At 37.0% G+C, this 19,017-nt stretch overlaps 3 protein-coding genes and 1 pseudogene across 4 annotated transcripts; 3 read left to right on the top strand and 1 right to left on the bottom strand.

Annotated features, from left to right (window-relative positions):
- The first annotated feature begins 1,960 nt into the window (after nt 1-1,960).
- On the top strand, nt 1,961-4,249 carry LOC149383311 (O-fucosyltransferase family protein). The gene is made up of 5 exons (XM_089627743.1): nt 1,961-2,490; nt 2,631-2,799; nt 2,879-2,968; nt 3,040-3,323; nt 3,715-4,249. Exons 1-5 carry the CDS (start codon nt 1,961-1,963, stop codon nt 4,211-4,213), a joined length of 1,572 nt encoding a protein of 523 aa, XP_089483869.1. The 3' UTR covers nt 4,214-4,249.
- Nucleotides 4,250-12,486: 8,237 nt separating this feature from the next.
- On the top strand, nt 12,487-14,490 carry LOC149383312 (mitochondrial pyruvate carrier 1). The gene is made up of 5 exons (XM_089629016.1): nt 12,487-12,623; nt 13,351-13,455; nt 13,565-13,619; nt 13,730-13,865; nt 14,184-14,490. Exons 2-5 carry the CDS (start codon nt 13,363-13,365, stop codon nt 14,224-14,226), a joined length of 327 nt encoding a protein of 108 aa, XP_089485142.1. The 5' UTR covers nt 12,487-12,623; nt 13,351-13,362; the 3' UTR covers nt 14,227-14,490.
- A 159-nt stretch (nt 14,491-14,649) lies between these two features.
- Nucleotides 14,650-17,716, bottom strand: LOC149383313 (Transducin/WD40 repeat-like superfamily protein). Of its 2 annotated transcripts, none has more exons than XM_089629015.1 (12): nt 17,523-17,716; nt 17,292-17,407; nt 17,048-17,077; nt 16,831-16,967; nt 16,550-16,729; nt 16,416-16,479; nt 16,233-16,340; nt 15,909-16,062; nt 15,722-15,811; nt 15,539-15,594; nt 15,208-15,265; nt 14,650-15,042 (listed from the first exon to the last, which is right to left on the bottom strand). In XM_089629015.1, exons 1-12 carry the CDS (start codon nt 17,602-17,604, stop codon nt 14,798-14,800), a joined length of 1,320 nt encoding a protein of 439 aa, XP_089485141.1. In that variant the 5' UTR covers nt 17,605-17,716; the 3' UTR covers nt 14,650-14,797. The 2 variants fall into 2 exon arrangements, with proteins under 2 accessions (XP_089485141.1, XP_089485140.1); XM_089629014.1 differs by having other exon boundaries at nt 14,650-15,045.
- Nucleotides 17,717-18,392: 676 nt separating this feature from the next.
- LOC149383314 (putative ribose-5-phosphate isomerase 3, chloroplastic pseudogene) lies at nt 18,393-18,800 on the top strand (annotated as a pseudogene).
- The last annotated feature ends 217 nt before the right edge of the window (nt 18,801-19,017 follow it).

The following is a 19,017-nucleotide window of genomic DNA, read 5'->3' on the forward strand; positions in this document are numbered from 1 at the left end:
TTGAAGAACATTTCGTACGATTTACTTTTATTCTAAATAAAATAAATAGTATAAAATAAATAAATAAAACTGTAAAAATTCAAATTAAATTAATATATTGTATATATATATATATATATTTATAAAACACAAATAGTTAATAGAGTATTTGAAGACTTAAGTTAAAAAATAATTTACAAAAATAACTTATTTCCTCAAGAAGAGAACCCAATTCGACCACTAAACTCAAGTCTTTAGGGTGATGTCAAGTATGGTAAGTATGACACATGACATCTCGTCATGAGCAAAAATACGATGAGCTAAGCTATTTTTGACTTAGTCTGTCACGAGCATAGATACAACAGACAAAGTCATTTTCGTCTTAACCCATTATGATCAAACAAAGAGCGAGTTAAGCCATTTGTGACTTAGCTAATCACACGAGATATGATGATGTAAGCTCTTTTCGGCTTAGTCCATCCCGTGAGCTAAACTATTGTAGGTTTAGCTCGGTCAAAATAGTTAGACGAAGGTTCCTTCAACAGCTTCCTTATGTTGTGGTTCTCAAAGACTGGTCAACCATGTTCTACTCAACTGCTCCTCTGATTCCGGGTCAAGTAATGTATGTGACATACGACGAGAAGAAGAAAACTGATTCAAGCTGACTTGTCCCTAAAAAAGCGAAGCTCAACGATCCTCCTCAAAGGCTATAAGTATAAGTTAACAACATAAATACGACACTTTTTGCTCACGCAAGCAATTTATACTTTGTTCCGGAGCTCTCTGATTCTCAAGACAGATTACCATTGTTCTTCGTCAAATATTATTGTTTAAATTTTTTTCTATAATTTTTTTCAATTCGATTAAATAAATATTTGTAATGTAAATCCAATCTATTTATATTTGATCTTGTAATGGAAGTTTAAGACTATCGGTTTCTTTCTTTCGAAAGATCGAGACTGCTTTGAGGTGAATTCTCTCGTCGACGGTATAATATTTTTATATTTACCATTTATCATTAATATTATAACTATATTAAGTGTGGTGTAGAAAAAATACTTAAGGAGATTTTACAGATTTTAATGTTGATTTCAAGAATACCAGCTTCTATATGCTTTTTTGAAAAATGAAAGTTGTAAAGTTTTATTCGAACTTAAAGTGTAAACACTAAGAAAATCAAATGCAATTACGTATTTATGCGGTTAAAAAAATTCTCTTTGATAGTTGTGAAATAAGTTTTAAAATTGCGTATGTTACGTAATTTTTTTTTAACCAACATGTGTATGCTTACTTACGTATATATATAGGCTATATATAGCTACTTATTTTACATGTAATCAATCAGCAGATTCTATGCATTGTTTGTTTGTGTGTGAGACTCAAAACTAGGTGCATAGTTTTCTAAATATATATTATTCTAATCTTAATCTTGATCATCACCAGTCTCTGGCTATCTGCCATATTTTTTTGTACTTTCTCTTATTCTTGGTGACCCAACGACTCTTCTTCCTTTTTCTTTTTTTAATCCCTTACTGTACATGCAAGGGAAGCATTATTTTTTTCGGTACACATTTTCAACGCACCAAAATATTAATATAAATTTGATTAGCAAGTTTATTACAATCACGTTAAAATGAATTGAGGTACTAATAATCACCCTCCAGTACAAAACAAAAACAAGAGCAGTTCCGGTATTCATTATTAGCTCGCTAAGCCGTAACTAACAAACAAAAAGACTTTCCCGGCAAAAAAAATAAAAAAAAATAAAAATGAACAACCGTCGTCTTCAGAAATTGCAAAAATACCCCCTGAATGATCCTTCCCGATCACGCTATAAAAACCCCACCTCCGTGAGGTCAAAATCGACATACACACACACAAATATCGAAATAAGTACACTACTCTCTGTACTCTCTTCTTTCTTCCACGCCAAGCTTTCTCTTTCTTCTTCTTCAACGTCGAACGACAAAAGAGAAACGATATGGTTGTCGTTTCAAGAACCACCGCAACGACAACGACGAGAACCAAACCCTCGCCGGCGAAAGGCACCGCCGTCGCGCCGCTCCTCCACTGCCTCTCTCTCTCCGCCATACTTACTCTCCTCCTCCTCCTCGGCCACGGCGATCGGAACTCCGACGAAACCCTAAACTCCGACGCCGTCGCTTCCTTCTTCTCCCGGAGCTCCACCGCGCCGCTGCCGCTCCGCAGCGTCGTACTCTCCGGCGCCTCTGGGAACGGAAGCGGCGGCGGCGGAGGAGCTTCGCCGTCGTCGGAGCTCTGGAGGCAGCCGGAGGGGGAGGGGTACAGACCGTGCCTGGATTTCGGGATCGGGTACAGAAAAGCGTCGGCGATTATCGCCGGCGAGAAGAAGAGGTTTCTCGTTGTGGTGGTCTCCGGCGGACTGAATCAGCAGAGGAACCAGATCGCCGATGCCGTCGTCATCGCGAGGATCCTCGAGGCCGCCATTGTCGTCCCTGTCTTGCAGGTCAACCTCGTCTGGGGCGACGAGAGGTACGGATTCGTGTTCGTTGTTTTTCTAGGGTTTCAAGAAATTCCAAGATCGTCTTCTTTTCTCTTTCATTTCTAATTTTAGCGCCAAAACTAAACGTTTTTATTAATTACTGTAATATAATTATCGTATTTTATGGCAGTGAATTTTCAGAAATATTTGACGTTGAACACTTCAAGAAGACGCTCGAATCGGACGTCCGAGTCGTGTCGGCGATTCCGGCGACTCATTTCTCAGGGAGACATAAAATTGAATCCAAGATTCCGCGTGACGTCACTCCGAAGTGGATTCACTCCAGATTCTTCAACCAAGTATAATTCTACTAATTTATTACGGTGCATAATTATTATTGGTATTAATTCATTTTCTTGGTTTAATGTCAAATTTCAGCTGACTCAGGATGGTCTAATTGTGTTAAAAGGCCTAGATTCCAAGCTAACAAAGAATCTGCCTCCGGACTTACAAAAGCTTAAATGCAAGGTAACATATAATAAGATTATATAATTGGGTTTTTAATTTTTTAGAATTTTAATAATGATGATTATTATTAGGTGGCGTTTCATGCATTGAGATTTGCGGAGCCGATTCGTGAGCTCGGCGACAAGATAGCGAAGAGGATGTGGATCGAAGGGCCGTACATGGCTCTCCATCTCCGGCTAGAGAAAGACGTGTGGGTCCGGACGGGGTGTCGAACGGGCCTCGGGCCCGAATTCGACGATATCATAGCCAAGGCCCGCGAGTCTCAGCCCGAGCTTCTCACCGGAACCCTAAACATGACATATTCTCAGCGCAGGCTCGCCGGGTTGTGCCCTCTCAACGCCTCCGAAATCGCAAGGTTTGAAAATACAAGTCTCCAGATTAAAATTCTCTAGATTATTTTTTCTTTTTTTAAATAATGCTATTACACAAAAGGTGTGATGAATTTCACATAAAAGTAAATTCAGGCTAAAAATAAAGACTTCACTGTTACAAGATGATCAATAGTTTGAGCAATTTTGCTTATAAAATAAATTCAGTGACCAAAATAACAATAGCTTATGTTAATATTTGAATCACCAATAATTTTGGATAAATTCTCTTGATTAATCTTATATTTTTCCAATTTTGTTAAAATTCCAAAAATAACTTAATTGGCTTCACCAAAAGGATCCTATTAGATGGTACAAGATGATAAAATAGTGACCAAATTAGCAATAATTTAAATCACCAATATATATTTTAAACAGGCTATTGAAGGCTCTCGGGGCAGATAGGAAGACGAGAATATACGTCGCCGGAGGCGAGCCATTCGGCGGCGAAAAGGCAATGGCGGCGCTGACGTCAGCGTTCCCGAACATGGCTCGAAAAGAGAATCTTGCTCGGGACGACGAGCTCTCCCAATTCTCCGGGAAGCCCTCGGCAATGGCGGCCATCGATTACATCGTATCACTCAGCAGCGACGTCTTCGTGCCTTCCCACGGAGGCAATATGGGCCGGGCCTTAATGGGCCACCGCGCCTTTGTGGGCCACAGAAAGTCAGTCAAGCCCAATAAGAGGCTCATGATTTCACTCCTTGACGATCCCTCCTCAGTCCCCGAGGCCCGGCTCGAGGACTTGCTCAGGGAGATTCACGGCAAGTCCACAGGCCGGCCCGACCCGAGAGGTTTCAGGAGGGATAGAGATGTAATTGCGCACCCTGTCCCTGAGTGTATGTGTCAAAAACCCAGAAACAGTTTTTTCTTCTGATTACTACTAGTCAACATCTTGTTGTAAAAATTTCAAGCTGAAAGAAATGAAGATATATGTACACTTTTTTTTTTTTTTTTTTTCCAGAGGCTGAATATTTTCACAAAAATAACAAGCTTATGGTTTAGGTAAGAATCACCAGAAATATTTGGTATACTTTGTGCTTAGACTAGTGAAGGTATATTTTTGGGTGCATGCATGAATATGAAACAACAAAATAATAAAACAATGATACGAAAGCCAAACAAAGAGTGTATGTGTACAAGAACCCAAAAGCAATTTTTTTCTTCTGATTAGTAGTCAACCACTTGTTATTAATCTCTGTAAAAATTTCAAGCTGAAATAAAAATATGTAGATATGTACATTTTTTTTTTGGCTCAGAACAAGCTTTATGGGACTTTGTGCTCATTGAAGGCATATTTTTGGATCCTACACAAATGCATGATCATCTAAGAACCTAGCTTCTATGTGCATGCATGAAAATGAATATATAAAGCAATGATACGAAAGCCAAACAATTATGCTAATGCCATGTACTAAACTAACACCCAATCACTATAATTATTTTTTTGTTCTTTTGTATTAACAAAATAAGTATATTAATAACCATGAAGTTGCCCACTCGAAGATGAACATGTCAACTGTTCTTGAAAATTTGCATTGATTGAACCGGTTGACTTGATGATTTGGCTTAATTGAATTAAGAAACTACTAGGAAGTATTTATAGTCAAAACTTAAATAATTATAACTTTATTTAATCATTAAAATTCAATTTTGTAAACTATTCTAAACTCCTATAACAATTAGTAATATAAATTCAACGATGACGTTTGAAAACATTTTATAAATTATTTACATCATTGAAATTCAATTTTCAAACAAGTCTAATATATTATAAGAATTAGTAATATAACATAGATGTGATACAACTAATGTTATGCACCTTTACTGATGACAAGCAAGGCCCATTAGACATTTAATTTCACAATAACTATGATAGTTTATAATTTTTTTTTATGAAAAGTCATTGAATATTGGTGTGATAATCTTAAAATACAAGGTATATATTGAGCGACTACCTGATCGGATTATAGTCGACTAGTCGCTCTAATTGGCTAGTTCAATATTAGACAATTATTAGTAGTTGAACTAGTTGGCTCAGTGTAATTAAGAAACTACTAGTAAACCATTCTAAGATCCTATAACAATTTTGCAAACCATTCTAAGATCCTATAAAAATTAGTAATATAATTTCTACGATGACATTTGATAATTTATTTTCATTATTGAAGTAATTTACAAATAATTATAATTTACTATAACAATTAGTAATATAACATAATCGTGTCACATTTAACGTTGGTGTAACTTTAATGATGATGAGCCAAGCTTAATCGGCATATTTAATTTCTCAATTAACATATATAATCTATAATTTATCATGTAAAGTAACTAAATATTGGTGTGATCATCTTAAACTAAAAAAAATATAGCTTTAGCAAATAGGTAACTGGACTATAGTCGATTAATTGACATGCACGGTCTTTCTAGTCGAACTAGTCGTCAGTAGACAACTGAATAGTTCAATATTAGACAACTAGTGCGTAGTAGAACTTGTTGTCTGAGTTGAATAAAAAATTACAAGTCTGTATAGTCAAACTTAATTAAGTATCAAAGTATTTATAAATATCGAAAAATTTGAGAGAAGAAACCACGAACGCATGATCAAGCATCGAAGTTAGAAAGGCATTAATTGAGAAGGATCGATCGATATCGGAGTCGTAAGCTAGTCCAGAAGGATTAGGGCGTTCGAGGCGACGTTTCTTGGTCACTACAAAATTAGGGTTTGCTTAAGTTTGTAAAACCCACTCGGAAGTCTCTCGGTAGTATAGAGAAAAAGAAGAGAAATTTCATTTTGTAGACCTAAAAACTATCAAAATATCAAGACTAGACTCATTAGTTTAATAATATCCGAAATTGGACTTTTGGACACGTTTTGGACAAAAATGCCCTTGCAAGTCCATATATGTATAAAAAGCATCGGAATTCATCGGATTTTGAGCACAAATTTTGGGTTCAAAAAATTTGGAAAAATCCGATGAATCTCATCGGAGATCATCGGAATCCGATGATATCCGATGAGATTCATCGGATTTTTTTTCATGTTTTTTAGAAATTCTGACTACCGAAAGTTCTAATCCTAGCGCAACCAATTCGAAAGTGACAAGAATTGTGATGAAGAGGATTTGAAAATGAGAGAGGAATATGAGTTATTTGAATTTCAGGGGCATTTTTGTCCGAAAAGTGTTCAAAAGTATAATTTCAGATATTATTAAACTAATGAGTCTAATCTTGATATTTTGATAGTTTTTAGGTCTACAAAATGAAATTTCTCAAAAAGAAATGATACTTTAGTCTTTTTTGTATGTGGTTTTGTAATTGAAAATTGAAATGGAATAAATTTATAATTATTGGAAAAGAAAATGGGTTTTATAACAAGTTCATATAGGCAAAGGGAAACTTGATAAAGCAAGCTTAGTGGAGCATGTGATTTGAAAACCAAACCATGTTTTGGTTCCCTTAGGAAAACCAAGCATCTCACCATGTAAAATGTCCAAATTACCCTTAAATGAATTTTTTTTTTCAAAATCAATCCTTCACTCACTCACTCCCCTTCCCTTCCCTTCCCTTCCCTTCCCTTCCCTCACGTGGGTTTTTTCAATTCTGAAACAAACAAAAAAAAAAACAAAAAAAACCCACAGCTCTCCCCGACAGTTCTCCCCTTTCAAAAACATAAAAAAAAAAAAGAAACCCCCGCTCAGTTCTCCCCGACCCGTCAGTTCTCCGTCGTCAGTTCTCCCCGTCGTCGCCACTCGTCATTTCAGTCCTTCGTCGCCAGTCCAGCATCCTCGCGAACCAACAGAGCCCTCTAGCCGATCCTTCCTGGCTTCTTCGCTTTTGCAGGAGGTTTGTAGGGTTCGCTTGTGGCTCCAAAGGCACGAACGCCATTCTTTCGGCCGAGTACTTCTGTTGTGACCATCCTAATCCCATTCTACAGGTCTCACTCTTTTCATTTTCTTTTATATTATTTTTTCTAAAGATTTGATTTTGCATATGAACAGTGTGTGTGTGTGTGTGGGAAATTTCAGGAATTTGGGTAGTGTGTGTGAGTGATGAAACTACACAATGTTTGGGGCTTTGTTGAGGTTTTACATTGCAATATGTTAGTTAATCTGAAAGTAAACGAATTGACTTCTCTTGAATTCTAGAATGTTAGTTAATCTGGTGCTCCGGTTTTCTGGGCTTGCGATGATCATAGAAAGTAACAATGGCGTTTGAATTTCTTAGAAAATGTGACAAAGTTTTCTTTGAATCGTTTGTTGAAGGTGATATATCTTGCGATTCTCGGGGGAACCTATTATATCGTTGCAAAGTCTTGCTTCACTTTCATCCCCGGCAATTACCTTAGCGAAATTCACTGGTACGTTCCAATGAGCATATAAATTAGATATTTCGCTAGTTTCAAAAATATCTTTATCTATAAAAGTTATGGTGTGTGTCTGATTCAGGAAAAATGTGTGGGATTTTCGCTTACATAAATTATAGCGTGAACAGAGAGAGGCGTTACGTCCTTCAAGTCCTCTTCAATGGCTTGAGGCGATTGGAATATCGAGGCTACGATTCCGCCGGAGTTTCCATCGACGAATCATCCGATTCCAACGCCGCCGAACCATCTATGCTCGTCTTTCGCCAGGAAGGAAACATCGAATCCCTCGTCAAATCAGTCTACCAAGGTTCCGAGATTCTTATTATTTTGATCTCAAGCATTCTATTTGTTTCCATGGAATATGCGCTGTTAGGGAATAACAATCGTTTTACTTTTTCTGGTCCAACTCTTTTAACGTCTTTTTTTTTTCCCATTTCATTGGTGTTTAACTTTTATATGTGAATATCCATTTGTCATATTTTAATGTACTTAGGAATTTGGAACTATTGTTTGTATGTACAGAGGTTTCTGAGAAGGAGATCAACTTGGAGGAATCGTATTTCATCCACGCCGGAATAGCACACACACGGTGGGCGACTCACGGAGAGCCGGCCCCGAGGAACAGCCATCCTCAGACCTCTGGTCCCGGTAATGAATTCGTCGTCGTTCATAACGGTGTTATCACCAACTACGAGGTTTGGTTAACTCTTGACTGAATTCGCTGGATTCGAGTTCTTTATTTATTTATTTATTTTTTAATTTTTGGTGGCGTTTGGTGTTGCCTTCTTGATTGTAACTTTTTTTTAATTTTTAATTTTAATTTTAATGTGATCAGGTCCTTAAGAAAACGCTGGTCAGACATGGCTTCGCGTTCGAATCTGAGACCGACACAGAAGTAATTCCGAAACTTGCCAAATTCGTCTTCGACCAAGCAAACAAAGAAGGTGCAGACTACTAAGAATGCCTTAAAGATTTTTTGTTTGTTTATCGCAGGACATTGAAAGACAAATCATCTGACATTTAGTTGGTTATTTCGCAGGCGATCAGGGAATCTCGTTTATTTGTGGTTTTTGTGACACTCATGTCATTTTTTCGTTTTTAGGCTTACACAAGCCAAATCGTTGCGATGGCAATGGTAGCGCTAGCGGTCGGTGCCGACACAATTTCAACTCAAGCAAGAAGAGAGGCCATAATAGACGGTCTATTTAATTTGCCGAGTGAGTTTCATGGCCATGGTTAAATGCTTTGTGAATTACGGTTCAATCTTCAATATTATATATGTTGATCCCATGCAGATAAAGTACGGGAAGTCCTGAAGCTCGACCAGGAAATGAAAAGCCTTGCACAGCTACTTATTGCCGAGCAGTCACTTCTCGTTTTCGGGAGAGGATACAATTACGCACAGTTGCCATTGGTTTTTTTTTTTGGGATTTTCAGTGGTTGCTGAGCTCATACAACACACAAATTCTTCTTATGGTCTTTCTTGCTATTGTCTCGTTGCTTCTGGTGGGTTTCTTTGCTTACCATGCCCAGCTGTGCCTCACAAATACAACCACGAACGAGGTTTGGTTTCCGTTTACTTCAGTTTTGATTAAATAACCAGCAGTCCCTGAACTTTGAAAGCTTGGCACCCGTGCCCCTTTGACGAAGGGATGGAAAGCACCGTGGCAGCCCCCGAGACGGCAACCACCGTGGCAGCCCCCGGTGACGACGACGACGACTTCGTCAACCCTCCGGCGAAAGAGACGGCAAGAACTGTGGCAGCCCCCAAGACGGCAACCTCTGTGACAGCCCCCGACGACGACGACGACGACTTTTTATTTATTTTATGTTGGATTGTGTAGTTTCGAAGAGAAAGAGCAAGCGGCCCATAAAGCATGATGATTACACTCCCTTGCTTTGATAGTGTTGGAGACTAGTTTTTTGGATGAAAATTGGGTTTGTAATATTTATTGATAATTACTTTGGTAGTTTTGGAGACTAGTTTTTTGGATGATATTTTGGTTTGTAATGTATACATGAATAACCCGAAATGTCTGAAATCTTTGACAAAAATTAACTGAAATGTCTGAAATCCATTACAAAAATTAACTGAAATGTCTGAAATCCATTACAAAAATTAACTGAAATGTCTGAAATCAAGCACACAAACTAACTGAAAACTCTGAAATCAAACACATAAAATAACTGAAAACTCTGAAATTCATTACAAAAATTAACTGGAATGTCTGAAATCCATTACAAAAATTAACTGAAATGTCTGAAATCAAGCACATAAACTAACTGAAAACTCTGAAATCAAACACATAAAATAACTGAAAACTCTGAAATCAAACACATAAAATAACTGAAAACTCTGAAATCAAACACATAAAATAACTGAAAACTCTGAAATCAAACACATAAAATAACTGAAATGTCTGAAATCAAGCACATAAACTAACTGAAAACTCTGAAATCAAACACATAAAAAACTGAAATGTCTGAAATCCATCACATAAACTAATTGAAATGTCTGAAATCCATTACAAAAATTAACTGAAATGTCTGAAATCAAGCACATAAACTAACTGAAAACTCTGAAATCAAACACATAAAAAACTGAAAACTCTGAAATCAAACACATAAAATAACTGAAAACTCTGAAATCAAACACATATAATAACTGAAAACTCTGAAATCAAACACATAAAATAACTGAAATGTCTGAAATCAAGCACATAAACTAACTGAAAATTCTGAAATCAAACACATAAAAAACTGAAATGTCTGAAATCCATCACATAAACTAACTGAAATGTCTGAAATCCATTACAAAAATTAACTGAAATGTCTGAAATCAAGCACATAAACTAACTGAAAACTCTGAAATCAAACACATAAAAACTGAAAACTCTGAAATCAAACACATAAAATAACTGAAAACTCTGAAATCAAACACATAAAATAACTGAAATGTCTGAAATCAAGCACATAAACTAACTGAAAACTCTGAAATCAAACACATAAAAAACTGAAATGTCTGAAATCCATCACATAAACTAACTGAAATGTCTGAAATCCATTACAAAAATTAACTGAAATGTCTGAAATCAAGCACATAAACTAACTGAAAACTCTGAAATCAAACACATAAAAAACTGAAAACTCTGAAATCAAACACATAAAATAACTGAAAACTCTGAAATCAAACACATAAAATAACTGAAAACTCTGAAATCAAACACATAAAATAACTGAAATGTCTGAAATCAAGCACATAAACAAACTGAAAATTCTGAAATCAAACACATAAAATAACTGAAATGTCTGAAATCCATCACATAAACTAACTGAAAACTCTGAAATCAAATACATAAAATAACTGAAATGTCTGAAATCCAATATTACTGACGAAAAGTACACGACTTCCTATTATGTCCTCTACCTCCACAAATACTACATTTGCGCTGAACAACAATTACTTCACCTTGAGACGACAAACGTTTGATCTTGCGCCGTCCTCCTTTGCTCTTCTTCTTCGGCCGACCGGCGGGGTTTTTCGCAACAGGTACCTTGACCTCTATATTCAACAGCTCTTCTGGAGCATTCCACTCGTGTTCAGGACCACAAGGGTACACCGCATCCATGTAGGTTGCTCTCCAACTTTCTAAACTATTTCCAGTCAAACATGTACGACAGTTCAACGATTTGCATATCCTCCTAATTGCAAATCAATAGATCATGCATGAGTTAGCCAAAAACACACGATAAATCGATCAACCTAATGCAATTGAGAGCATCCACACACCCTAATCCCCCAAAAAGCAGGCTAAATATTACTCATTTACAAACTACAACAAATGAATAAAAGACTATTAATGAAAGAGATAAGAGTGTACTCTGAAGTGCACGAAGTTTTTTTTTATTTTTTTATTTATAAATATGATCTAAAAAAGCAGTAAGTTTAGAGTTCTCTTTATTATCTACAAGTCTGAGATCAATGAACAAAAAAAGTTACATAGAACTAACGTATTAGTTAGTCAGTGAAGAACTCCTTTATTCACTCGCAAATAAATCAACAAATTGGAATTCAAAAGAAATACCCATTTGCAGGCCAATAATAAGCAAGCGCCTTTGGTTTGCTCGTCAAATTTTCTGTTACAAAAATAGGCAAAACCGAATACAAAATCCCACATAAAACAACCATAATTTAATCTCAAGAACTAATCATCGAATTTTCTCCGAGCGAAACGCTCCAAGTACTGCTTCGGGGCCGCCGGGTGAACCCTCGAGAGCCTGGCCACAAAGTGATTTTCGCTGGTCCCAATCACGGTCGCGATTCCATATTCTTTCTCGAGGAACCCAAGCTTTCTCAGCCACACGTAGAACCCGTACCCGATCCCCGGGGAGAAGAGAACAAGATCCGTTCAACATACGCGTTGACTCCGACGCGGAGGTTGTTCTTCTCCGATCTCCGCTACGAAGGACCGAAATGACGAGTGGCGACGACGGGGAGAACTGACGACGGAGAACTGACGGGTCGGGGAGAACTGAGCGGGGGTTTTTTTTTTTTTTTTTTTTTTATGTTTTTGAAAGGGAAATGGGAAAGGTATGGGCTATGCGTTTTTTTTGTTTCAGAATTGAAAAAACACACGTGAGGGAAGGGAAGGGAAGGGGAGTGAGTGAGTGAAGGATTGATTTTGAAAAAAAAAATTCATTTAAGGGTAATTTGAACATTTTACACGGTGAGATGCTTGGTTTTCCTAAGAGAACCAAAACATGGTTTGGTTTTCAAATCACATCACCACTAAGCTTGCTTTATCAAGTTGAGTCCAGAGAAGGTATTTGATAAATAAATATAAAAAAGTCTTTTTTTTTCTTCAGGAACAGAAGGTTGTGGTGGTGGTGGTTCAGGGTCGTCGAGACTCACTTGCTCAAGGTAAAGTCTCGAAATTATTCCTCCCCTGCTCGAGTTTCAGAAAAGCTAGGGTTTGGATTTTATTTTTTAATCTTTGAAGTTGAGACGTTTTTGGTGGAATTCAATGATGATTCGATATTTGTTCACGGGTGTTTGGATTTCTCGTGATTCACTTCTAAGTTTCGTTTTTTGGTCCGATGAGTTAAAGCTGTGACTTTAGGGCTTTTCGGATTTAGGGTTGCCTGAATCCATATTCGAGTTTATGTGTTGTTTGTGTTGGGTTTGCTGATTTAAGTAGCATATTCGAATCTCTCTTTCATTTCATTATTTTGAGCTCGAACTTGGATATGATTGTGCTGGTTTTGAAATTCTTGAGTTTATGATTTGATTGGGTCTTTGAAAAATGAATCGAATCTGAGAATGAATTATTGGAACCTTAGGGCTCCTATATATTTTTTTTCCTGAATTTTCGATTGTTGAAATGACCTTGAGAAGTGCTGATTAGGAAGAGTTGGATTACTAAAATTCGTGTTGAAAATAATATGAAATCTGCCGGATCTCTAAATTGTTGAAGCTGAAAATTTAGTTTTTAAATATTATTTGTTGATTAGAAACTATGGAAAGTGGAATACTCGGATTACTGTTATTTTCAGATGTGTTTGTTGTACTGCTGATGTTTGAATGTATATTTGCTAAAATTCTGCTTGGATCTATGTGTTTTAAGTGCTGAACTGTTTTCTGTCTGCAGAGCTAAATCGATATGGCTGCATTTCGAGCATTCTTGAACAGTCCCGTCGGTCCGAAAACAACTCACTTTTGGGGTCCGATTGCTAATTGGGGTTTTGTCGCTGCGGTACGAAATGTTCCCATTGTGGGATCTTTTTTATTTTTTTTTATTTTTTTTTCGTTTTTTTTCTTTAACATTAAAAAGACTATGATTTTGACCCATTTCGGTGTAATAGGGGTTGGCTGACATGAGCAAACCTCCGGAAAAGATCTCTGGGAACATGACAGCAGGTTTGAAGCTAACCCGATTTCAATGTGTTGGTTTTAATCAATAGGGAATAAGTCTGATAGACAGAGAGATTTTGTAATTTTTTTTTTAATTATTATTTTTTTTAATGCAGCGATGTGTGTGTACTCGGCATTGTTCATGAGATTCGCGTGGATGGTACAGCCTCGTAACTATCTGCTTTTGGCTTGCCATGGCTCGAACGAAACCGTTCAGCTTTATCAACTATCTCGCTGGGCAAAGGGTCAAGGGTAAGCTTTATATCCCTTTTTACTTTGATTTTTTTTATTTTTTTTTTATTTTGATCTTTGAAACTGTTAGGACTCTAGATATTAGAGAAGAATATAGATACAAATAGACTCTAAAATTTACGAAATATACTATTGTATATATCGACAAGAAATTCCTTAGAAAGAGCACGGATCTCTCGAATGTCTGATTTTGTTTCCTTGATATTTAGTGACACAAAATATACTAGTCCGTATCAGGAACTTTTATGCTCTTTATTCTGTTTACGAAAAGTTATATAATTGTGACATTTTTCACTTTGCTGTGCTTGGTTTATATAGGTACTTAACAGACAAAAAAAAAACCGAGGCTGTTCCCGAGTAACTCAGATGCTTCTCTTTCTCTCTCTCTCTCGCTTTCATTGTTTGGCGTATTTTTTTTGGTTGGGTTCTTTCAGAAATCAGTGATCTTCAATGTGAGGCTCATTTGACACGGATTGCTTCTTTATTTTACACCAAGATAAAGCTTGTATTAGCTAGTACCTCTTTGGCGAAACTTGATCCCTATCTTGCATTGTTGACGATGAAAAAATAGATTTATGATCATTTGTTCCAATAATCAGAATATTGATATTCGCATGATTCAAAAGCTACGTCCTGTTTTTTTTTTCTCGCAGAAAAAAGTTTTAGTTTATTACCGTTAAATGTAGAGTATAGTGATGTACCAAGTAATTGTATGTACAGTTATTAGGTTCACTCGAGTAAAATGTATCGTCTCATTACACTATGAAAGAATTCACAAGCTATATTCCATTGGAAGAAATAAAAAACAGTTGCATATTTTTGTAAATTAGGCCAAAACTCTAAATACCAAAATTTTGTGGGGTGTATGTTGATGAAAAGAAGACAGAATACAGATAAGGTTAAATCTCGGCACTAATGACGAGGTTCGGGGTTTACAACGAATCGTCGGCGCTCGCTCGTTTTTGTTTCTTCGATTTCGACTTCTTATCAATTTTTTGATCTTCCATGGGTGTTTCTTCTTCGCTCTGACGATCCTTCTTCGTGGCTTTCTTTTCTTTAGATGACAACCTTTTCTTCTTCTTCTTCTTCCTAGTTTCTCGATCATCTACGTTTTGGATTTCCTTGGCAGACTCTTCTTCTTCTCCCAATGAAGTGTCTCTCGCAGAATCATTTACTACTGCTGGTCATACATAACATTCTTCGTCAAAATTGGAATCAATGACGCACGAAAGAAAAATCAATACAGAGATTTGTACAAGCATTCTCAGACGCTCGGATCGTGCGGTTCTTCAACAATAGTGAAGTTGAAACAATATGTAAATGATTGTATCAAAGTAGTTACCATTTGCGGGAAACTTTGAATCAATAACAACACTGACGAGATGCTGCTTCAGGAAAACCTGCAGCAACGAATATAGAATAATTAAAAACACAAATAAAAATTACTGTTAATTCATAAAAAATAATGGAGCTTTTTTCATTTTTTTTATTTTTTTTTAACAATAATTGTATGTAGTTCTCTTCCTGTGACGAAATGCAGCACACAATGGACTTGAAAATAAAACACCTTGGCAAATCGATTACAAACAAAAGAATAAATAATAATAAATAAATAAATTATCACTAGTTTGAAGTATCACAGTTTTAAATGTATTAAAAAAAAAATAACATACCGCGGCTAGAAGCTGCCGTGTCTTTGTGTGCCAAAGCCGGAGATAGCTATCCAATCCTAAGAAATATATTAAAAAAAAAAACTTGAGCTTGAATTTGAGAAATAGTATCCCATGAAACTACTACACGACATAATTAGAAAGAAGCAAAAAAAAAAGGTGAAAAAAAATATGCAAGATTCTCACCACACGATGCTACCACGGGAAGCTCTGGGTGTCTGACTATGGATCTGATGCTTCCAGAACACTTTCCGGTGAACGATCCCAACAGTTTTCCTGGAGAGAGAGAGAGATGATCTTAAATGAGTCGGAACATTCAGAACTAGTTTAATACGATTTATTCGATTAGCAGCAAAGAGAAGAAAGTATATACCGGTACGCATGTCAACGGAGGCAAGGTCACCGGAACCATTCCCTATGTAGATTGTGTACCCATCCACATCTTCGGCCACTGCCTTAATGGGAGTCTCTCGGAAATCGAACGATATCACAGGTCTTCTCTGAGCAGAAATATCATAGAGGCGAACCTAAAAAAAAATAGTTGAAATCTGTTGAGTAATTCCAAAGAGACCCATTTGTTCTCCTATCTAATCTCCCACATTTATAGAATATTACAACTTCTAATTTGTCTATGTTAACCACTTAACGATCTCCTAATTGGGCAAACAAAATCGTTATACTAGCGAGAGATTATTACCTGATGGCTGTTCGTTCCGGCCACAAATTTACGATGATCGTCTTTGCTTAAAAATGTCGTGGATGTGAACCAAGTTGGTGTGAAAATTCCGAGGCTGTCCTTACGAGGCTGCGAAAAAAAATAAAAGATTTTGATATCCCAAGTATTTTTTCCCATGTTCTTCTACACTTAAAAGACACTCACAGATTTCGCCGTCCAGGTCTTAGCGCACTCGTTTAGGTCCCATACATTCATTTCAACCCCTTTCCTGTGTTATATAAATAAAAAATTATTACGAATTCTCATCTCCCAAAAGGAAAAAAAAAACGATTACTTACCCTCCAAACAAAGCAAACTTTTCACAATGGTCCACTTTAGAACACAGAATACTACCAGAATTACAAACGTCCCATGCTTTCAACGATTCACAAGAAGCAGATTCCGGGGACGGCGATAAGCCTTCAAAAGACCTCATCATTGCTTTCCCTTTCGCTGAGCAAGTGAGCAAAGTGCAAGATCTAACATCAAACAAACAAACGGAAATTCAGGTTAGAACAAACGGAAATTCAGGTTAGAAGAAAAATAACATCAAACAAACAAGTGAAATTCGAAGCCGTACTTCGATCCCGAATCCGGGTTATTCGTGGCGAACAAATGCAGCCCAGAAATCGGGTCGTCCACGGATTGGTCGCTCTCATCAGTCGGGCGAGGGATTGCGAAACGGAGATTTCCATTGAGAGGATTGAGAACCTCAATCTACAAGACCCGTTACCAATTAAACATAAATATAAAACCAGAAATATGATAAATAAGAACGAGGAGGAAGTATAACTCACAGTTCCATTTTTCCTTGCCACCGCTAGTAACTGTAAAATAGGCCAAAATAAACACACAAAATAAAATTTACATTCCTTTAGTCAATATTTCAACAACTTTTAAATGTAAATACAACACATAGTTTCAGCTATTTAAGTACAAAGGCAAATGAGACTTCATCAAGCTATATCAAGCTAACAAAAGAGTCCAAAATCATAAGACTACAAGAATGAAGTCATGAAAATACCGAAGCGAAGTGCTTACAGGGTCATATTGACGGTCCACCATAGAAGCTATGAGGACGCATTTAGAAGAATCAGGCTCGCCCCATCTCTCAACAACCCTAGGAACACCTCCTTCATTGTCCCGAGCTTCAATAACTGAAATCAACCAAAAAAAAAAAAACACATTTGCAAAAAGTTCGTTTTTTTGTTTCTCTTTAAAATCGAACACCAAAATAATGCTTTTGAATCACAATTAAAATAAATGAGAGACCTTTGATGAGACCGAGAGCGTCGAAGGTGAGAGCTCGAAGCGGAGGACAACCAGAGCACTCCAACGTCGTCGTTCGAGGCATTTCGATGGTCGTTCGGTTAGATTTTGGACTGAGCTTCTCTCTCTGAGAGTTTTGAGGGGAGTCCTGTTCTGAGAGGGACAGTTAAACCCTAGAGCGCCGAGGTTTTGGGATGAAATCCCTGCTTTAATATCATTTATCTTTTTTTAGTCCCTGCTTCACTTTTTGTAAAAAATATAAACATTTAATATACAAATAATTAGCTGTTTAGCCATCTAAAACACTAGCAATTTGGTTTTAGTCAATCTTTCGTTAATTTCCCGTAAATAGCCATCTTGCTTATGTGACAGCTTATTAATTGATTTAGTTTTACCTTTTTGTCCTTATGCTATTTTAATTAGGCATTTTTTAAAAAAAAATTCGAATTAAATATTGAAACCGAATATGGAAGTTTTCAAATTTGAATTTTGAGCAGATTTTGAAAGATATCAGCCATTAATTGTTATATATTTGGAAATTTTCAACGTTGACTTTAGGTAATTAGTTTATATTTTCGTTGCAATTCATTAGGTAATTAATGTCGAATTAATTCTTCATTCATTGATATTATTTTGTCTTCCATATATTCATAATTTCCAGAATTTTCGTGCTCAAAATATTTTCAGAATTTTTCAGTTTATTTACACGAATACACTGTAAATAGGCTTTGTATTTACAGTGAATATACTGTAAATAAGCTTCGAATTTACACGAATATACTGTAAATATGATTTCTATTTACACAAACATACTGTAAATAGGCTATCAATTTACACGAACATACTGTATTTAAAAAAAAAAAAGGTCCTCTCTCACAGGGACACAAAACAGGGAAAATGGCGTCCAGTTCAATCTCGCTCCTCTCGCCGCCGTCGCTCCGCCTTAGCCTGCGCACCCGGACGACCCAAGACGACCTCAAAAGGCTCGCCGCCGACAAGGCCGTCGAGTACGTCAAGTCCGGCATGATCCTCGGCCTCGGAACCGGCTCCACCGCCGCCTTCGTCGTCGCCAAGCTCGGCGCCCTCCTATCCTCCGGCGAGCTCTCCGACATAATCGGCGTCCCGACCTCGAAGCGCACGGAGGAGCAAGCCAGATCGCTCGGAATCCCGCTCTCCGTCCTCGACGACCATCCCCGCCTCGACCTCGCCATCGACGGCACCGACGAGGTCGATCCCGACCTGAAACATTAGTAGCCATCAGATTAAATTGCTTTTTCCTTACCAACAACGTTATTCAAAAGAAAAAAAAAATTGAGATATCTATAATGGTTAGCCATCATAAACATTAGTAGCTACAAAACAAAACAAAAAGAAATATGCCACATGACTTTTCCTAATTGCTATGACTCTCGGTGTTTAAGAACATATATTTCAAACCGTGAATAGAAATTGAGTCGGTGGTATAAGAAAACATCAGATACAAAACGAGAACAGTTGA

The sequence above is a fragment of the Urtica dioica genome, chromosome 10 (genome assembly GCF_054948205.1).
Source record: "Urtica dioica subsp. dioica isolate 48M chromosome 10, U.dioica_male_clone48M_v1_H2, whole genome shotgun sequence".
NCBI lineage: Eukaryota > Viridiplantae > Streptophyta > Magnoliopsida > Rosales > Urticaceae > Urtica > Urtica dioica.